Source organism: Lodderomyces beijingensis (assembly GCF_963989305.1).
Source record: "Lodderomyces beijingensis strain CBS 14171 genome assembly, chromosome: 2".
Classification (NCBI taxonomy): Eukaryota; Fungi; Ascomycota; class Pichiomycetes; order Serinales; family Debaryomycetaceae; genus Lodderomyces; species Lodderomyces beijingensis.
In genome coordinates, this window is record NC_089971.1 from 476,104 (window position 1) to 495,201 (window position 19,098).

At 47.5% G+C, this 19,098-nt stretch overlaps 8 protein-coding genes across 8 annotated transcripts; 4 read left to right on the top strand and 4 right to left on the bottom strand. All coding sequences in view use genetic code 12, as the record gives it.

The window, feature by feature from the left end:
* Positions 1 to 1,340: 1,340 nt before the first annotated feature.
* On the bottom strand, positions 1,341 to 1,994 carry LODBEIA_P13680 (uncharacterized protein; the record flags this gene model as incomplete). Its single annotated transcript, XM_066971248.1, has 1 exon — positions 1,341 to 1,994. One exon carries the CDS (start codon positions 1,992 to 1,994, stop codon positions 1,341 to 1,343), a length of 654 nt encoding a protein of 217 aa, XP_066828306.1.
* A 1,497-nt stretch (positions 1,995 to 3,491) lies between these two features.
* LODBEIA_P13690 (uncharacterized protein) lies at positions 3,492 to 5,165 on the top strand (the record flags this gene model as incomplete). Its single annotated transcript, XM_066971249.1, has 1 exon — positions 3,492 to 5,165. One exon carries the CDS (start codon positions 3,492 to 3,494, stop codon positions 5,163 to 5,165), a length of 1,674 nt encoding a protein of 557 aa, XP_066828307.1.
* Positions 5,166 to 7,553: 2,388 nt separating this feature from the next.
* On the top strand, positions 7,554 to 9,272 carry LODBEIA_P13700 (uncharacterized protein; the record flags this gene model as incomplete). Its single annotated transcript, XM_066971251.1, has 1 exon — positions 7,554 to 9,272. One exon carries the CDS (start codon positions 7,554 to 7,556, stop codon positions 9,270 to 9,272), a length of 1,719 nt encoding a protein of 572 aa, XP_066828308.1.
* Positions 9,273 to 9,411: 139 nt separating this feature from the next.
* LODBEIA_P13710 (uncharacterized protein) lies at positions 9,412 to 10,740 on the bottom strand (the record flags this gene model as incomplete). The annotated part of the gene is made up of 1 exon (XM_066971252.1): positions 9,412 to 10,740. The coding sequence occupies one exon, from the start codon at positions 10,738 to 10,740 to the stop codon at positions 9,412 to 9,414; it is 1,329 nt and encodes a 442-aa protein (XP_066828309.1).
* A 310-nt stretch (positions 10,741 to 11,050) lies between these two features.
* Positions 11,051 to 13,588, top strand: LODBEIA_P13720 (uncharacterized protein; the record flags this gene model as incomplete). The annotated part of the gene is made up of 1 exon (XM_066971253.1): positions 11,051 to 13,588. One exon carries the CDS (start codon positions 11,051 to 11,053, stop codon positions 13,586 to 13,588), a length of 2,538 nt encoding a protein of 845 aa, XP_066828310.1.
* An 888-nt stretch (positions 13,589 to 14,476) lies between these two features.
* On the top strand, positions 14,477 to 16,435 carry LODBEIA_P13730 (uncharacterized protein; the record flags this gene model as incomplete). Its single annotated transcript, XM_066971254.1, has 1 exon — positions 14,477 to 16,435. The coding sequence occupies one exon, from the start codon at positions 14,477 to 14,479 to the stop codon at positions 16,433 to 16,435; it is 1,959 nt and encodes a 652-aa protein (XP_066828311.1).
* Positions 16,436 to 16,675: 240 nt separating this feature from the next.
* Positions 16,676 to 17,215, bottom strand: LODBEIA_P13740 (uncharacterized protein; the record flags this gene model as incomplete). Its single annotated transcript, XM_066971255.1, has 1 exon — positions 16,676 to 17,215. The coding sequence occupies one exon, from the start codon at positions 17,213 to 17,215 to the stop codon at positions 16,676 to 16,678; it is 540 nt and encodes a 179-aa protein (XP_066828312.1).
* A 542-nt stretch (positions 17,216 to 17,757) lies between these two features.
* LODBEIA_P13750 (uncharacterized protein) lies at positions 17,758 to 18,174 on the bottom strand (the record flags this gene model as incomplete). The annotated part of the gene is made up of 2 exons (XM_066971256.1): positions 17,758 to 18,006; positions 18,088 to 18,174. The coding sequence occupies 2 exons, from the start codon at positions 18,172 to 18,174 to the stop codon at positions 17,758 to 17,760; spliced, it is 336 nt and encodes a 111-aa protein (XP_066828313.1).
* Positions 18,175 to 19,098: the final 924 nt, after the last annotated feature.

Sequence of the window (19,098 nt, forward strand, 5' to 3'; positions counted from 1 at the left end):
CGGTGCTGGTATGTAAGATGGTATGAAGGGGTATAAGGGTCTAGGGTGTTTTGTTGTCTCTTTTTGTTTTTTTTTTTCTCCTTGGTCTATGAGTTATCTATGAGGGTGTGATTGTAGGGAGAGCTCAGTATTAGATGAAAGTAGCCAACAGGTACAAGGATGGCTTGTATTTCTCTTTATTTGTTTATTCTGACCTGGTGGTGACGGTGGTGAAGGTGGTTGGTAGTTGGTGGTTTGAGATCAAAAAATCAACCAGGGGAAAAAAAAATTCAAAACACGCTCGCTGTCGAGGACGGTAGTGACTGAGTAAATAACAGGAACAACAGTAGGGAAGAACAGCCCAAGAGAAGGAATAGGGAGGGAGTGGAGTTCAAGCCGTGTGGGTAGAAGAGAGGGGGGCAACCTAGCCTTGTGTGCTTTGGACCAAACTACCAGCTAAAAAAGAAGCTATCTGAATCATAAACTGACACTCAACTGGCCACCTGGTTAATCTAGCTACCTACCCGGCCAGCTAGCTATAGTTACGAAAAGTCTAGACTTTGGCGTGTAGTATAAACACGACACGAAAACGCGACACACCATTTTCACACCATTTTTTTTTTGTTGACGTGTAATGAAGCAGTTTTGACATGTTGCAGAAAGCAGGAGGCAAAGCGGCAAGGATGAAGCATTAACCAAGCCGATAACACACACTAGAATCACAGCAGATCAACCTTCTTATCTCCAAGTCTCTTATTGGTAAAAGATTCAGAGAAAATTTGCTGTACTCTTTTTCTACTGTTGTTGTTGGTTTTTTTTTTATCATAGTCACCGTAGAGTTGTGTTCTCTTATCGATAGCTGGAGGTCATTCGCTGTTATTGTCTCACTCCTGTGCTGCCGGTAAGCGAACGGCTTTTAAGTATAAATCCCTGACGCAATCGGGATTTTTTTTGCTCTTTAAAGACTGGTGCTCGTTTGAATCTCGTTGGAGTATTGGAAAAGAAATCTCGTGCAATTTGGAGCAACGCATGTGACATTCCAACATGTTTTGTTTTCCGCCTGGCGACTAATCTCGACACTCTTTTCGAATGACTTTGTCTAGCTCTAGCAGAAGATATAGGAAAGATCAATAAGTAATAGAATAGAGTAGAATTAATAATGTCTCAAGGTTGTAAGAGGTGGGGTTTTGTTTACAAGGATTGAGGAGGAAGGGGGGTGATCTTCAGGTTTTATTCAAAGTATACGGTTTGTTGGTGTAACGATTGCAAAACACGTTCTTCACTTGCAATGTGCCAATGGGGGGTAAGAGTGCACGTGACAGTGTCGCATTTTTTCCAGAAGAAAAAAATTTACCCCTGGATTAGAATTTCCCCTTTAGCAAGTTACCAATCATGTCCCGTCCCGTGAGATAGCAAGTCCAGAACAACGTGTTGAAATCCAAGGTCGAGGTGAAGGAATCCATAAACCCGAAAAACAACATGGAAGGAATCCAGCCCTGAGCATACTCCAAGGCCCACGACTCGCCAGGCATGGCGTATTGTTTAACTTCGCCTCTCGCGAAATGATGGACATCGCCAGGGTGGTACACCTCGGGCTCGAGTTTGCCCGGTTTTGCAGCTCGTTCTTCTCCGCGTAAGATGTAAAAATAATCGTCGGCGAAATGGACGCCCGTGTGGCCCTCTGTGCCTACGGCCGTGCCGAAAAAGATCAAGTACTCCGAAATGGACGCATGGAGAATGAACATGGTGCCCATTGCTCCCCCAGCGTTGTTAAATACCCAGTCTTTGAAATTCAACTCATTGACGATATCGGGGTACTCGCGCTTGAGGCGCGAGCCTAGATCGACCATTATCGCCGTTGCATTTTGGCTGGGGTGGTGAGATAGTGTCTCTTGAACCAACTCGAGGAGTTTCCGCTTGTCAAACTTGTAGTTTGTTGGTAACCACGTGTAATAAAGCGACGACAAGAGTGCGTAAATTGCAATCGGAACCGATGCTAGGAGTAATAACTTCATGTTTCACGAAATACTAGCTGTTTTTTCGCAAGCCAAGTCAACCTCTCTTTTTGCCTTACCGTCGTCGTCGTCGTCGTCGCCGTCTTTTGCATTGAACTTCCCTGCAGTAGATATATATAGAGAGAACGAGAGCTCGGGATTTGCTCGTACATGCAACAAAGTTCAACCATGCCAGAGTCGCTCGTTCCTCAGATCAAGTTTTACATTTGTGCTACCTTGAATCAAACGAGAACACCACCATGAAAGCTATCGCGACCCGAAAGAAAGCGGTTCTTGTCTCGGTAACCTCGTTAAAACACACGAGAGGCGTCAAAAAACAAATCATTGCTCGTTTAGTTGCTGGCTGCATTGAAGGTAAACCTAGGACACCAGAGTCCAGCCGAAGTTTTCAAAAAAGGCTATCAAACTACCCGAAAAAAAGAAAAACTATCCGGGTTCACGGTTTCGCCGTTACAAAAATGTTCCCTACAATTTGCAACGGTCTTGCTGCAAACTTTTTCGTTCAGGGGAGAGGAAAATAGGATACGATAAGGACGTTGCTGACCATGAATCGCTACAGTTTGATACAAGAGGCTGCCAGTGTCGTCAACACCACTTCCTCGAGACCAATAACTTCTTAGGTTCCAGACGCAGTTTCAGCAAAATTTACCCCATTGCGAATGTACATCTATCTGCGAATCCCGGGTTTCCAAAGCCACAAAGACGTTCCAGTCTTACAATGCAAAGTCTGGCTTCTTTGACCACATCTCGTGCCCTTATTCAATGCCAAACTCTGCTACCACCAATAGCTGCAAAACAAAAAAAAAAAATCCCCCTGGCGCGAATCGAGAAAGAGAAAAGACAAGAGGGAGAGATCTCGCTAGTGATGTGAATCTGGACTGGAATCTCTCTTTTATCTTCTTTTCTCTTCCCCACTCTTCGCCCACCCCCGCTGGCGCTGGCGCTGCCGTTGGCGAGGTATCGTCCATACCGAGACGTAATTATATTATACATAAGTTCTTTTTTTTTTTTTGATTCCTGTGTCTGAGCTCTTAGCGGTACTGCTTTCCCCATTTGGACAAAGGGGCAGACACTCACTCACCACAGTAAAAATTTCAAAAACAGACACCGAAATCTTATAGCCGATCTCTCTCTCTCTCTACCTGTCTCTCTCGCTATCTTTATCAATGTTGCTCACTAATACTCGGATTGCTATTGGGGAAAACAACCAAAAAATAAAGACGGGGGAACCCCACTCTTTGCACCGAAAAAAAAAGACCCACATTGGCAAAAGGGAGAGACTATACCGAGTGGCTTTGATAAAACTGACTTCTTTCTTTCTAATTTTGTCCTTTCACTACGTTTAATACTTGACTGTGCTAAGGCTGAAAGAAATCCGTTGTTACCATATAAATTATATATAAAACTTGAAGTCATTACGCTGCATCGTTTTCGACCTCCCACAGAGACACGGCGACACGCGCACCCGGAAAAGTTTCAAAAAGTCAATTGTCAATCATGGTTCTTTCGTTAGAAGAAGTTGCAAAACATAACAAGAAAGACGATTGCTGGGTGATAATACACGACAAGGCCTATGACTTGTCGGACTTTCTAGATGAGCATCCAGGTGGACCAGCTATTATCTTGAAGTACGCGGGGAAGGACGCGACAACGGCATTTGATCCTATACACCCCGGGGACACATTAAAGAAATATTTGGCACCCGAGTACCACAAGGGGGAGGTTGAAAAGAGGAAAGCTCAGCCAAAGAAGAAGGTGATCAAGAAACCGCTGCAGCCAACGCCGGAAGAAACCAAATCGCAAGGCGCAGGCAGCGGAAACGGAAACGTTGTCGATGAGTATGACGTGGAGTACGACGAACAAGACGACAAGGAGCCAATCCCTGTACCTAGCAGCGGGGGCGCTGCAGCAAGCGAAGAGGTTCTCTTGGATGAGGATGGAGAGCCATTGTCAAAGGAAGAAGTTGCTCGCTTGAAACGTATCGAGAACAAGCCCGACTTGAGTCAAATGTACAACTTGAACGATTTCGAATTCGTTGCCAGACACACCATGGAGAAAACCGCTTGGGGCTATTACTCCTCGGGCTGTGAGGATGAAATCTCCATGAGGGAAAACCACTTGGCGTACCACCGCGTCTTTTTCAGGCCTAGAGTCATGGTGGACGTGAGAAACGTTGATTTTTCAACCACCATGTTGGGCACCAAGACATCGGTACCGTTCTACGTTACCGCTACCGCGTTGGGAAGATTGGGACACCCCGATGGTGAAAAAGTCTTGACTCGAGCATGCGCCAGAGAAGACGTGATCCAAATGATCCCCACCTTGGCCTCGTGTTCATTTGACGAGATTGTCGACCAGGCAACCGATAAACAAACCCAATGGTTCCAATTGTACGTCAATGCAAATAAGGAAATCACCAAACAGCTTGTACAACACGCCGAAGCTAGAGGATGCAAGGGTTTGTTCATCACCGTTGATGCACCGCAATTGGGCAGAAGAGAAAAAGATATGAGAACCAAGGAATTTGAAGGCGTGAGCCACGTTCAAGGCGACGAAGACGAAGAAAACGCCGTGCGCAACCAAGGTGCCGCTCGCGCCATCTCAACTTTTATCGACGCCGGCTTGAACTGGAACGACTTGAAATTTTTCAAGTCCATCACCAAGTTGCCCATCATTATCAAAGGTGTGCAATGTGTCGAGGACGCGCTCAAGGCCGCGGAATTGGGATGCCAAGGTATCGTCTTGTCCAACCACGGGGGCCGTCAGCTCGAGTTCTCGCCTGCGCCAATCGAGATCTTGATTGAATTGATGCCCATCTTGAGAGCACGCGGCATCGACCAAAGCTTTGAAGTTTTCGTTGATGGTGGAGTGAGAAGAGCCAGCGATATCTTGAAAGCCATCGCCTTGGGTGCCAAAGGTGTCGGTATCGGCCGACCATTCTTGTACGCCATGTCCACTTATGGAGACAACGGTGTAGTTAGAGCCATGCAAATCTTGAAAGACGAATTGGAAATGAATATGAGATTTTTGGGCGTGACCAGCTTGGACCAGTTGACTCCCGATTACGTTGACGTTCGGAATTTTGGAAACAGGTTTGTTCCCGAGGACAAGTTGTTTAGAGAAGTGTACCAACCTATGATTAGTCCACCTTTCAAAGATGCAAAGTTATAGAATAATGTCTAGAAGTTAATAACCATAAAAAAAGCCACTATTCAATGACGTACCTAACTCAGTCTATCTTTTTTGTTTTTTGTTTTCTTTGCAAGTTCGTCTATGTGGGTGAGTAGGAAAGAGAAGCTTGGTGGCCGAGACGGGACCATAAGAAAATGGCGTGAGGTGTCGTCACACTAACCTTTCCCCCCACGCGAAGTAGCGCACGACGTAGAGCCGGGCCCGATTGAGCCCCAAAGAGAAAAAAACCAGCGGAGATAAGATAAGATCTGCCGCTGCGAGATTCTTGCAGACCGTTGCGTGCAAGTTATGGTACTTGTTCCATCCCAAACTCCAAAGGTTGAGGAAGTGAGTGAGACTAGCCAGAGGCGACTCGTGGTAAATACCTTTAAAAAAAAGGTCACTGTCCTTTTGGTGTTGAGTCCGCAGTAGAGTCCATTGAAATCAATGTCTCTCCTTGTGATACCGGGAAACGAAAAGGGGAGTCAGTTTAGCTCTTTTCGGTGAGTGTTTCCCGAGACTCTGAATGCGATGGAACAAGAGATATTTTGCACTGGTTTAGATCGTTTTGTCATCGGGAGAGAGCTTTCTTGTCACGTTCCCTCGTTGGCGCTCCAGTTGTTACATTAACTACAACGATGGTTTCTGGAACCAAAAATTTGCAGCCGCGAAAATACGCAAGGTTGCCGATGGTCCAAAAGCCTGTTACGTCAAGGGTTCACCGTTGATGCGCCAAAACCCATTTCCAAACGAGAATTATAACTTAGTTCGTGTTTGGTAAAGGCTGTTGATGGCGGGCATGAGGGGCAAGAGCAGCGATATCTTCCTCCTCTCCCCACTCTCCCCACTCCCTACTTCTACTGTTATTGCAGAGGCCGCCAACGAATCCTTTATTTTTTTTTTATTTCGATACGAACAAAGTGGGATGGACCCCTCCCCCTCCTACAATCAATCCCAAGCACTGCTACTGCTACAACTACTACTCATAGTCACTAACTAGACTCTAGCAACAGCAAGCTAGCACATAAGCCGACGCCTCCGTGCTTCGCTCATGACCCATGGAATCACATTCCCTTCCTTTTTTTCTTTTCCAGGCCGGCGCACATATTCCTCAGCCGCCTTGCTGCACCACCACACGACGTAAAGTTGCCCGTTGGCTGAAAAAAAAAAGCTTTCTGCCAAATGAGAAAACGCCGGATCGTAGAAAGGGTTTGTTTTTTTTAACTTTTAGAGATGAGGCGAGTTTGCAATACGCAAGTGAGGAAGCAGAGTTTCAATGTGTGTAGGGGTTTCATTTTGGTAAAAGCTCATGGGGATACAACATGTACCCAGTGTTCGGGTGGCTGTTATGAGACTTTTTCGCCTCAGCCGGGCATGGACTAAAATCCCAAAGGCGTCTCTTTTTCTTTTTCTTTCTCTTGTGTGGCGTGCGGAAGAGTAGGGGATAGCGAGTGTGGGAGGGAGACTTAGGCCGTGGCGGTTTCTGGTGGTAAAAGGCGGGTGTCGAGCTAGGGTGGTCCCATGACACGTTGCCGGTGTTGCAAGCGGGTAGACGGCCGTCCACGGCTGGCGTTGCTCACTGTAGAAGAGTTGGCAAAGGTGACAAGAGTGAAGAGAGCCACCTTGTCTGGATACTTTTGGGGTTTGGCCCAGCAGTTGCTCTGGTTTCGACAGGGAATGTCCACGCGAGCGCAAAGGTGCACCACGAGAGTAGCTTCCAGAATACACTGGAGAGTCTACATCGCAGATGATGATACTCGTTCGTCTGCAAATAACACCGTGAGAGCCCACCGCCTCGGGCATCTCCTTATCTGTCAGGGGTCCTGGTCATGGGTACAAGTCGCCTCGTCTTCCCTTTTCGCAGCGCTCCTACCTCCCCTTCACATCCCCTTCGCATCCCCCCTCCTTCTTCTACCTTGTTCCCCTTTGCCCCTCCCCGCTCAGAGTGACATCTACATACATACACACATACCGGTTCTTAAATTTTTTTTTAAAAAAAAACGTGGTGGGATACGTTGGTTGAAATTGTACCGTAAATTTTCTGCAAATTGTTGAATTTTTTTTTTCTCCTCCTCTTCTTTTCCTGCTGCTACAACCACCAAAATTACTACTACTACTAGCACTCTCACTCTCACCAACAGAAGAAAGCAGCAGCAGCAGCACCACCATCACAGACACCACCACCAACACCACTTCCACCTCCAGTAGCTCCACGACTGCCGTGTTTTCTCAGCGAGCAGCACGCTGGTCTAACTTTTCACACTCCTTTGAGAAAGTTTGTTAGGCGGGGCAGCCTCAGCAAACAAGCCAACCTTATACATATATACACATATATATATTCAATACAAGGACGATAGAACAGAAACAACAAAACAGAAATAGACCAGGATGGTGTTGATTAATGGTGTCAAGTATGCCTGCGAAAGGTGCATCAGAGGCCACCGCGTGACCACCTGTACCCACACCGACCAGCCCTTGACCATGATCAAGCCAAAAGGTAGGCCCGCCACACAGTGTTCACATTGCAGAGATAACAGAAAGATCAAGAACTTGCACGTTTCGTGCACTTGCGGCAAGAAGGGCAAGCCAGCTTCTGCCCACCTGGCAGGGTGCGCCTGCCATAAAACCAACCACTGCACCTGCTCGTCGGGACCAGTAAAGAAGAGCGCGAAGGAGGTGATCCCCGATAACGGCAAGATGAAGAGCCTTTTGGATAACGACTTACGTAAATTCTCGGTGTCATCGCACAACTCAAACTCAAACCCAAGCGATACGTCACCAGGCAGCATTCCTGGCAGCAGCAGCAACCGGCCACCATCTCCCGGTTCAGTGGCGACGACAACAACAACAACATTACCACCGTCAAACGGGGGTTACCAACAACAGCAACAACAGCAACAACAACCGGGGTCTCCAACAATGGTGAAAAACCCGGAACTCAACCAGAATTTTGTTCTTGAAGACGTGATTATGCCATTCGATACAAGAAACGGGCTATTTGACTTGTTCCCGCGACACGGCCCCTTTGAACGCAGTCCCACGGAAAACAGCCAAGAGTCAAGCTCGTTGGTGCGAGACTCGGGCAAGGAAAACCATAGGGGCGGAGACCAGTCTCTCCCGGCCTCGTACTATGCTGGCCAGATTGGCGACCCAACCAGAATCCCTAGCGGTGCCGACGATGCCGATTGTGCGTTTCCCTTGTTTCCCTTGATTGGAGGCCAGAGCTTTGACAATGAGAACCAGCCGCTACTGGGCTTGCCTCCTGATGTAAAGAGGTCTTTGCCTCAACAGCCAATCCCACTTCGGCCCTCTTTGAGTGACCACTTGAACAACAATTACAGTTCTCAAAGCTCGCTTTATTCTGCAATCGAGCAAAACCCAATGAACCAAAACAATATAAATCATAACCATCAACAACAACAGCAGCAACTCCAGCAGCAACCGCAACAGCAGCAGCAGCAGCAGCAACAACTGCGACCAAAGCGTCCCGAAAGTGTCTTGTCTGTTGCCTCCAATTCCTCGTCGAGATCGTTTGACTTTATGGGAAACAACTACCAGAACCCCAACAACCCCTACCACAACGGAGGATTTCCTCTTCCTTCCAACTCAGCCGCGTTTCCTCCATCCAACGGTATAGATGAAACCGCGCAACCACACGCGTCCTACGAGGACAACTTGGGCCACCCGTCTCATTTCTCGAGATCGGCCTCGGGCGCCAATAAGTTTGGCTCGCAATTGAGTAAGATTGAAAGTGAAATGTACACGGAAACCTTCCCCGATGATGCCTTGAATGGGCAATATGACGATGTCTTGCACCAGCTAAATTACGAGAACCCCGGACCCATGCAGCGCAACATGTCTTCGTCGTCGTCAATACCCAACTTTTACAACGTCGATAGCAATGGGCACAATTATACTGGCCAGGGTTCTGCTGCTGCTGATATCGCGTATGGAAATGGACACAATCTACCTCCATATAACGAGGATCCTGGATCAGATATGCCTTTTGATAAAAATGCCATCATGTCCTACAGCGATGACATGCCTTATCGAGAGTTGATGACGCCCTTAATGGCTAAAAAGGAAGACGGCGCAGGAGGGGAATAACCTGGGTGGGAAGTAAACCCGGGTGAAAGCTGAGAAGAGGAAAATTGACGACTGACACACACTCTTTTTTTTTTTTTTTTTGATTTCTGCAATTTTGTATTAGAATAGACATGACTTGCTATATATATATTTATATAACCTATCTTTTCAGTTTACTCTTTTTCTCTTTTTCTTTCTCTTTTTCTTTTTCCTTTTTAGTTTCATCAAGGTTCAAATGCTTGAGCCTGCTCACATTTGAGTCCATCCTGATGCTGTCTTCAGTGTTGCGAACTGTTGTCTCGTGCTTTTGCTTCTGGGCGATCAGTTTGGGCAAGTCGGCACTCGTCAGCTGATCGTGTAGATACAACTTCAACACCTCATCGGGGATCTCGAGGATGCTTTTTTGTTCGATTTCCTGCAATCTGGAAAGGCGGATGATGTACTCTAGCAAAGACAATGAGCTGGCCTTGACTGCCTCTGCATCAACTTTGGCTTCTTTTTTTTCTTCCTCGTCTTCGTCCTCATCGTCTTCATCGTCTTCGTCAAACTCGCCCTTGTTCAACTCACCTAGAGCAATCCACTCCTCGCTCTTCTTCTCCCGATCCACCATCTTCAAAATCAAAACCGGCGAGTTGCGTCCCTCGATCCTCAAAAGCTTGCCCGAGGCAGTGAAAAACATGCTCTGCACCGTTTGCAAATCGTAGCTTTTCAAGCCAGGTTTATCCGTGTCATCATGGTATCGCCCATCGCTAAAGTCCTCCTCAATCTCCAAGCTGTACCTGAAGTTATTCCCTGCTCCATCACCACCGCCATCCACTATCCTAACTGAGCTCCTTGCGTACGTTTCTTTCCACGTGATACAGCTCAACTCATCCGCACCGCCATCGTCAACATACTTCATCCGGCTCGGGTTATAAAACACAGTATACGTGACCAAATCAAACACGGGCCCCACAATTCCCCCGAGCGCACGATTAACGACATAATTCGACGCCTGGAGCAATCTCCCCGGGGACACATGCCTCAAGCTGACCCCACCGCCATGGAGATTAACGCCCGAACTCAAGAGACTTAGATTCAACACAGGTATAGCGTCATTGATCTCCGCGATCAAATCATCCATCACCAGCTCGACGCGGACAATGCTCTCCTTCTCATTACCGCGATTCAACCCCCGCGTAATCGCATCAATCAGCGCGTCAAACTCGGTGAATTGCCGATCGAGATCATCAATCAATGCAAGGCTCGATTCCAATACCGTGTTGCCCCGTGCTGCGCTGAGCCGGATCAAGTCGATGGTGACGCTTATAATGGCGATTTTGGTGTTGAGCTTGGTGCGCTTGAGCGCGATGCGCCGTTGGGCTGACTCGGGGATCTTGTCGAGGAATGTCGACACTGTCTTGATGGCGTAGCCTGACGCCAAGGTGATCCCGGAGCGGATCGCGAAGGATATGGCTTGGTTCGATGCTTTGGCTAGAATCTGGTCCATTTACGGCCTGATGGCATGGAAGTGGTGTCAAGGGGGTATATAAGACGGGCAGGGAAATAGTGGGTAGTTTTTCCTTTTTCGTCTTTTCCGTTGTTTCGGCTTAAGTCCGCTTCGGCCGTGCGCAAAGTGCGGGTTTAAGGACTTCGGACTTTAGGCTGCAAAACTTTTTTGCCTCCTTTGCCACACTCATCGACGCGCAGGTGTTTCCTCTAATAAGATATATACCCCTTCATCAACAACAACAACAACAACAACTACTACCAAGCTCACATCGGAGGCCAGTCAGAAGGAAAAGAAGATAGGTTACATCATGGCAGTGAGGAAACCATTAACGCAGTTCACCACCCCGCTAGGCTCTGGAGCAGGCGTGCCGAAAGAACGCCGACCACCAAAAGTTCACGACTCCGATACGCGTCTAGCTCGACCTTTCAAAGTGCCCTTTAAGTCGCGAGCAGGCACCGATCCCACGCGTTCAGACGCGTCTTTGTCATTGCCATCGCGTCGTCCCGTTCGCTCTTCGAGAAAATACACCAACTATGCCGTGGATGATATTGAAAACGCGCAAGACGAAGCTGTTGATGAGAACGGAGACATAGTCAAACCCAAGAGGTTTGGCGCGTTACTCCCTCGGGCGTTGATCAACTCGGACAACATGAGCCGCAATGAATCCAAATTTAAACGGTCTTTCACTGTCCCCTTCAGTGCCAACAATGCTAAAAAGGACGAAATGATCCGGGCCCCGCCGCCTCCGTTGGGCACAAAAGTGAGGCCTATTATCCCCCCGCGCGCGTTGCATGATCCCATGAGCGAGTTCGCGATTGTGTTGTACGACCCCACGGTTGACGTTATACCCAAAGACAATAGTGCAGACGTATCAAACACGTCGACGGACGAGCCCGAAGTGCTTACTCCGCCTTCGAGCTCGGGCGAGGTAGACGAGAGACCAGCAAAGAGGAGAAAGACGCATCGTTCACTTGCCGAAATATTGGGAATCGTGACTAACCCCGAAGAGCAGCTAGCCAAGTACCCCAATGTCCCCGTGGTGATTGACCCTAAGCTTGCCAAGATCTTGAGACCGCACCAGATTGCCGGGGTCAAGTTCTTGTACCGGTGCACCGCGGGGTTGATGGAAGCAAATGCCAAAGGCTGCATCATGGCCGACGAGATGGGGCTCGGTAAGACTTTGCAATGCTTGACCTTGATGTGGACGTTGTTGCGCCAGTCTCCACGGGGAAAGAGGACGATTGAAAAATGTATTATTGTCTGTCCGTCATCGTTGGTGAGGAACTGGGCTAATGAGATTGTCAAGTGGTTGGGCGAAGGCGTGTTGACTCCGCTTGCTGTGGACGGCAAGAGCACAAAGTCGAATGACTTGGGGTTGGCGTTGCAGCAATGGTCCACTGCGCAAGGTCGGAATATAGTGCGACCCGTGCTTATCATCTCGTATGAGACGTTGCGGCGAAATGTAGACAAGCTTGCTGGTACCGAAGTGGGGCTCATGTTGGCCGATGAAGGACACCGGTTGAAGAATGGCGAGTCCTTGACATTCACGGCGTTGAATTCGTTGCGGTGCGAGAGAAGAGTGATTTTATCCGGTACCCCGATCCAAAATGACTTGTCCGAGTACTTTTCGTTGTTGAACTTTGCCAATCCGGGATACTTGGGCACGCGAAACGATTTTAGGAAAAACTTTGAAAATGCCATTTTGCGAGGACGAGACGCTGATGCCTCGGACAAGGAAAGAGAGAAAGGTGACCAGAAATTGACCGAGTTGTCGCAGTTGGTGTCCAAGTTCATCATTCGAAGAACAAACGACATTTTGTCGAAATACCTTCCCGTCAAATACGAGTATGTCTTGTTCACGGGGTTGTCGCCCATGCAAAAGAGCTTGTATGACCATTTCATCACATCGCCTGAAATCAAGAAGCTTTTGAAAGGGATCGGTTCGCAGCCGTTGAAGGCGATTGGTATGTTGAAGAAACTCTGCAACCATCCCGATTTGCTAAATTTGCCAGACGATCTAGAAGGATGCGACCATTTGATCCCCGATGACTACGTGTCGTCGATTGCCAACAGCGGGGGCCGAAACAGGGAGATTCAAACTTGGTTCAGTGGGAAATTCCAGATCCTCGAGCGGTTCCTTCACAAGATCAATCGCGAGACAAACGACAAGATTGTGCTTATTTCAAACTATACGCAAACATTGGACTTGATTGAGAAAATGTGTCGATACAAGAAATACGGCGCGCTTCGATTAGACGGAACCATGAACATCAACAAGCGGCAGAAGTTGGTTGACCGGTTTAATAACCCCGAAGGCTCGGAATTCATTTTCCTTCTCTCTTCCAAAGCTGGAGGCTGTGGAATCAACTTGATTGGCGCCAACCGGCTCGTGCTCATTGACCCGGATTGGAACCCGGCCTCGGACCAGCAAGCGCTAGCACGAGTCTGGAGAGATGGACAAAAGAAGGACTGTTTCATCTACAGGTTCATCTCGACGGGTACCATTGAAGAAAAAATCTTCCAGCGGCAGTCAATGAAGATGTCGTTGAGTTCATGCGTCGTGGACGAAAAGGAAGACGTGGAAAGGTTATTCAGTGCAGACAACTTGAGGCAGTTGTTTTTGTTCCAACCGGACACCGAGTGCGATACTCACGACACCTACCAGTGCAAGAGATGCCGTGCCGACACGGGGCAATTCATCAAGGCGCCTGCTATGTTGTATGGTGATGCAACAACGTGGAACCATATTAAGCATTCCCGGATGAAGGACAACGAGGATGTTTTGATTGCGAATGAGGCTGGTTTCAACGACATTTCCTTTGCGTTCCAGTACATTTCGCACTAGATAGAGCTAGCAGTGGATTATAGAGTTATAGACTTTGTAAATAAACCCGCTTTTGTTAGCGTCCTTCTTTTTTGTAGGGACTGGTTTTAGTGTCACAGGTTGGGGGACCCTGGATCGCACGTGTGTCCCAATTAGGCAACACGTTCCGCTCCCCGACACAACTTTCCCTGCAAACCGTGTCTGAAAAAAAAACCAAAAAGTGTCTGATTTTTTGTTTCTCTTTTCCACAGACATAACTCTTATCGGCTAGTAATCTGCCCCGAAACAGAACCACTTGACTTGTAGACTCGTTTTCTACCCCAGTAATTCATATCCCACTATCTGGTAAAAATTATAATTTCTCTGGGAGATATACAACAGGCTTCAAGGACCAAGCCGCTTGCCGCTTGCCGCTATAACAGAGTCAAAAGCGAGCGACCTTTTTGCACTTTGACTTGGGCGCTGAAAAGTGGACTCAAGGAGTCAGCGGTATGGGGAATTGACTTCGCCTGTAGAGCCAATCTCCGACCGGTTCTTCCTCTCGCGTCTCAATAGAGATATTTTTTTAAAAGCCGGGAAGAAGCAAGAGACGCAAGAAGAAAGAGGCAAAGGCAGGAGGAACAGGAGAAGGAGGAGGAGGGGGGGCTCAAGTGCATTACAAGCCACTCCACAATGTATAACCATATGGTCGATTGCTCTCCATCGCGCATCACCACGAACCGTGCGAGTCTTTGCCTGCTTTCCCCTTCCCCACCAAAAAAACATATCCGGTCCCTCCAATCGCGGGAGATACTATAATAATCAACATTATAAAAACACACTCTACAATCCCACTCTTGCAACCTCGACTAAAACGAAAGAAACGCACTCACATATTTTTGTAAAACCAATACTAAAAATATTAGCATAATGTCCGAAATACCAGAGAACCCCATAGTCATCGTGGGAGGAGGACTCGCAGGTTTATCAGCTGCGCACCAGGCGTATTTGCGCGGGGCCAACGTTGTCCTCATTGACAAACAAGGATTCCTTTCCGGAAACTCGGGCAAGGCCACCTCGGGGATCAACGGTGCCTTGACTCGTACCCAGATCAATCTCGGCATTAGAGACTCGGTAGAGCAATTCTACGAAGATACACTCAAGACGGCCAAGGACAGAGCCAACCCCGATTTGATCCGCGTGTTAACTTACAACTCCGCCGATGCAGTGCATTGGCTTCAAGAAGTGTTTGGACTCGACCTCTCGGTGGTGTCGCGTTTAGGAGGCCATTCGCAGCCTCGTACCCATAGAGGCCACGACTCCAAGTTCCCCGGTATGGCTATCACATATAAATTGTTGGAAAAGTTGGAGAGTTTAGCTGAGGATGAGCCTGATCGGGTGGCGATTTTGAAAAACTCGCAAGTGATCGATATTCTCGTTGAGGGCGAAAGGCACGTTGTCGGGGTCAAAGTCAAGGATTTGCAGAGCAAGGACAAGTTTGACGTGCGCGGGCCCGTGATTATGGCTACTGGTGGATACGCGGCCGATTTCACCAAGAACAGTTTGTTGAGGAAATATCGGCCCGATATCATTGACTTGCCCACGACGAACGGCACCCATGCAACTGGTGATGGCCAAAAGATCATCATGAAGAACCATGGTGTTGGAATCGATATGGATAAAGTGCAGGTCCACCCCACGGGATTGATTGATTACCACGATACCGATGTTATCGAGGGCAAGAAGCAGCCGAGGTTCTTGTTTCTTGGTGCAGAAGCGTTGAGAGGTGAAGGTGGTATCATGTTGAATGGCAAAGGGCAGAGATTTGTTGACGAGTTGGGCACGAGAGATTGGGTTTCCGGCGAGATGGAGAAGCAGAACAAGGCCGGTAATGGTCCTATTCGGTTGGTGTTGAGCGAGGAGAGTGAAAAGAACTTGGCGTTCCACATCAAGCATTACACGCTGAGAAACCTCATGAGAACGGTTACGGGAAGCGAGTTGTGCAAAGAGATTGGCTGCAGCGAAGATGACTTGAAGCAGCAGTTGGACACATACAACAAGGCCGCCAAAGGTGAGATCCCTGATCCATTCGGCAAGAAATATTTCCCAGCTACACCATTTGAGTTTAAGCCAGATGCGAAATACCACGTTTCCTTCATCACTAGAGTGTTGCATTTCACCATGGGCGGTGTCAAGATCAACGATAAAGCACAAGTCTTGACTGACAAGGACGATGTTCCATTTGAAGGGTTATATGCCGCGGGTGAAGTTGCCGGTGGTGTGCACGGCCACAACAGATTAGGTGGCTCGTCATTGTTGGCGTGTGTTGTCTATGGCCGAGTCTCAGCTGACCAGGCATCGAGCTATGCCTTGCACAAGTTGAGCACCAGCGGCGCTACGACTCCAGTCAGCGCCAGCAGCAGATTGAACATGATTAATTTCCACGTCGACCCCAACGCCAGGAAGATTATCATTGACTTGGACGGTGACAATTCCTCCGCCTCGAGTTCCGAGTCTGTACAATTGTCTCAAGAATCCAAGTCGGCGCCAGCGCCAGCTCCAGCATTCAAGAGCAAAAAAAATGGCGGTGAACCGGCTAAGAAGAAGGAAGCTAAGCCATTCTCTATTCCAGACAAGGAATTCACGCCGGAGGAAGTCGCGAAACATAACAAGCCAGATGACTGTTGGTGTATAATCAAGAATGTGGTTGTTGATTTGACCTCATTCCTTGAAGGACACCCCGGTGGCGCGCAGTCGATTTTGAATTTCGGTGGTCGTGATGCAACTGAGAGCTTTGAGATGTTGCATGAGGATAATTTCATTCCCAAATATGTTGCTAATTGCGTACTTGGAGTTATGAAAGGCACCAAATCCGAGCTCGAGCTTTGAGGAGTGACATCAAACTAAGTACAAAAAATCAAAAAAAAAAAAAAACAAGCAAGAAAAGTAAAAGAATAGAATAGAATAGAGATCATGAACGATCGTCTCTTTCGACCCAACTCTTCCGAACCATAGAAAGTTAAAAATAAAGGACTTGATCCATGATGCTCACCTAAATAGTAATTCTGAACAAACCGGTTGATTCTACACAGGTTCACAAACAAAAAAACACATCGATTCAAAACAGCGCTAATCTTCTTCTAAAGACTTGCTATAATCCTCCTTAGTCAACAACCCCTCCCCGCTCAAAATCTCTTCTTTGTTATCCAACTTGATATGAGCAATCCATCCCTCACCCTCGGGATCATCATTCAACAAGCCAGGCTCGCTCTCCAACTGCTCGTTAACGCCAACAACCTCACCGCTGACAGGCGAGTAAATCTCCGACGCAGACTTGACACTCTCAACTGAGCCAATCGTGTCCCCCTTTTCGACACGTTCGCCAATCTCAGGCAATTCGACAAATGTAACGTCCCCTAATGCCTGTGCTGCGTATTGGGTTATACCCAAGAACGCAGAGTCGTCATCGTACAAATTGACGTACTCGTGCTCCTCGGTGAATTTCTGAGCAATGGGTTTTTTTTCGTGCAAGTAGGGGTAAGCATGCGAATCCTTATCCACCTTCAAAAAACGTGGCGCTGACAAGGCAAACCTGCGGATGAAAGGTGATGATGCTGGGGTAGCGAAGGAGCTGAGTCTTGCTGCTGGTCTGAGGAGTGATCTGAACATCGCGGTATGGAGTGGATTGAGCTAATGGGACTTGACGAAAAATAATAAAAAAAGGGAGACGAAGAAGGAGAAAGATGGGGTTGAGCGGTTGATTCCTTTTTTTTTTTTTTAATAAAGGAAAAGATTTCAAGATTGACGAATGATAGTTTTTGGTGGAGTAAGAACTGTTGATATATGGGAAGAAGAGAGATTTGGCACAAGCGCAAGGAAAAAGTTTGACTCTGTTTTCCGCATAGCTTCTTCTTTTTGACTTCGTTGGAAGTCACGTGCACCAGGGGCTGAGAGTTGAAAATGCAACCACTCCTCCGCCAGACTTGGAACCCTACAAGTCGAGTTATCCTCATGACAGCCGTTTCCATTTCCACATCATCTCCAGTTTCAATTGTTAAAAACTCGTCATTTTTTTCTCCAAAATTAATAGTAGCTATATATATATAAAAGAAAAACAAGAAAAAACACACACACAAAGAATCCCTTTCTAACAAGTAAGCTAGCCCCCAAGCGCCAACTCACTCCCTAACCAGCTAACCAGATTGACCAGATTAACTGAAATGAACAGCAATAGGAACAACAATCACAATGATCACAATGATAACAGCAATAATGAGACATATTCTCATTTTGAAGTCCTTCCACCACATATCCTTACGAACTCTATTGGCGCCTCTTCTGAAGCCTTGAGCGCTTATGGCCAAATTGTCAGTCTTGTTCTCTATCGAGTCTAATCTCTCGCCTCTCTCAGCCACCTTGTTGATGTTGTCTCTCATCACGCCCACCGTATCGTCGATTTGCTGGATTTTTTCGTCAGTGTTAGTATTCCACAGCTACCAAAAACAAGAGGAGGAAGAATGTGCTTGTATGCGTATACGTACGGCCTGAATGGCTGCTGTCCTTGAGTTGGACTGTTCGCCCGTCGTTTGGTTGGGGATGTATGGGTCATATGGAACTGATGAAGACATGGTTTGTTCTAGGGGTGTACTGTGCTGTCTAATTTTGATATGTCTGAGTGTTTTTTTTTTTTTTATACAAGTTGATGATGATTGTCTCAGGTTATTCCAGATGCGAGAGGCAACAAACTAATGCACTTATGAAGTATCTACCGTGTTTGAGTGTGTGATTGGATAAAATTTGGTGATGTATTGAAGAAGGTATGTCTCGGTGTCTTCTTTCGATCCGCCCGTGATCTTCGTGGTCAGGCGCTCGCACTTATCCCGTTCCTCACTCTCTTCTTCTCCTTGTGTCGTGTTTTATTGTCTTGTTATTCCGCGTCACTCCCTTGTTCGAAAACAGGAGAAAGAAAATAGATGAAAAAATTCTTATGCGGTGCAAGTCCGGCGGCGTGCCGTCATCCGTCCTCTGTTAACTCGTTTAAATCTGTCCACGCCGGCTGTGGTGGACAGAATCGAGGCACACGGCAGCTGGATTACTCAGTTTTCAATAGTGGGAGAGCTTCATGGGGCTCCTCGAGTCGTGGCTGGTTCTGCTCATGGTAGCGCGATGTATATCGGAGTCGGTCTTTGGGGTTAATGAGAAAAGCTCTCTCCTCGGGGATCTACACCGAGAAGGAGGGGGGTGGCACGGAAACTTTTTGTCTCGATAGTCAAAACTTGCCACCAAAACTTGCCACCTCAGTGTGTGATCCATCACCGTTTATCGTCGTCCAGAGGCGCAGCGTAACAACGGTATTTCATTTCTATTTACTTGATAACCTTCCAACAAAGAGAGTGTGTCGTGTTTTTTTTTTCTACTTTCGCGCCAAAAAGTTTCACCAAACGAAAAAAACGCGACACCGCCAGATTTCAGTTATAGAACTTGTCCCGATGTAGGAATTCGAGGAATCCAATCACTTTGACCTCCATCCGAGAAATCCACATCTTGAAGGA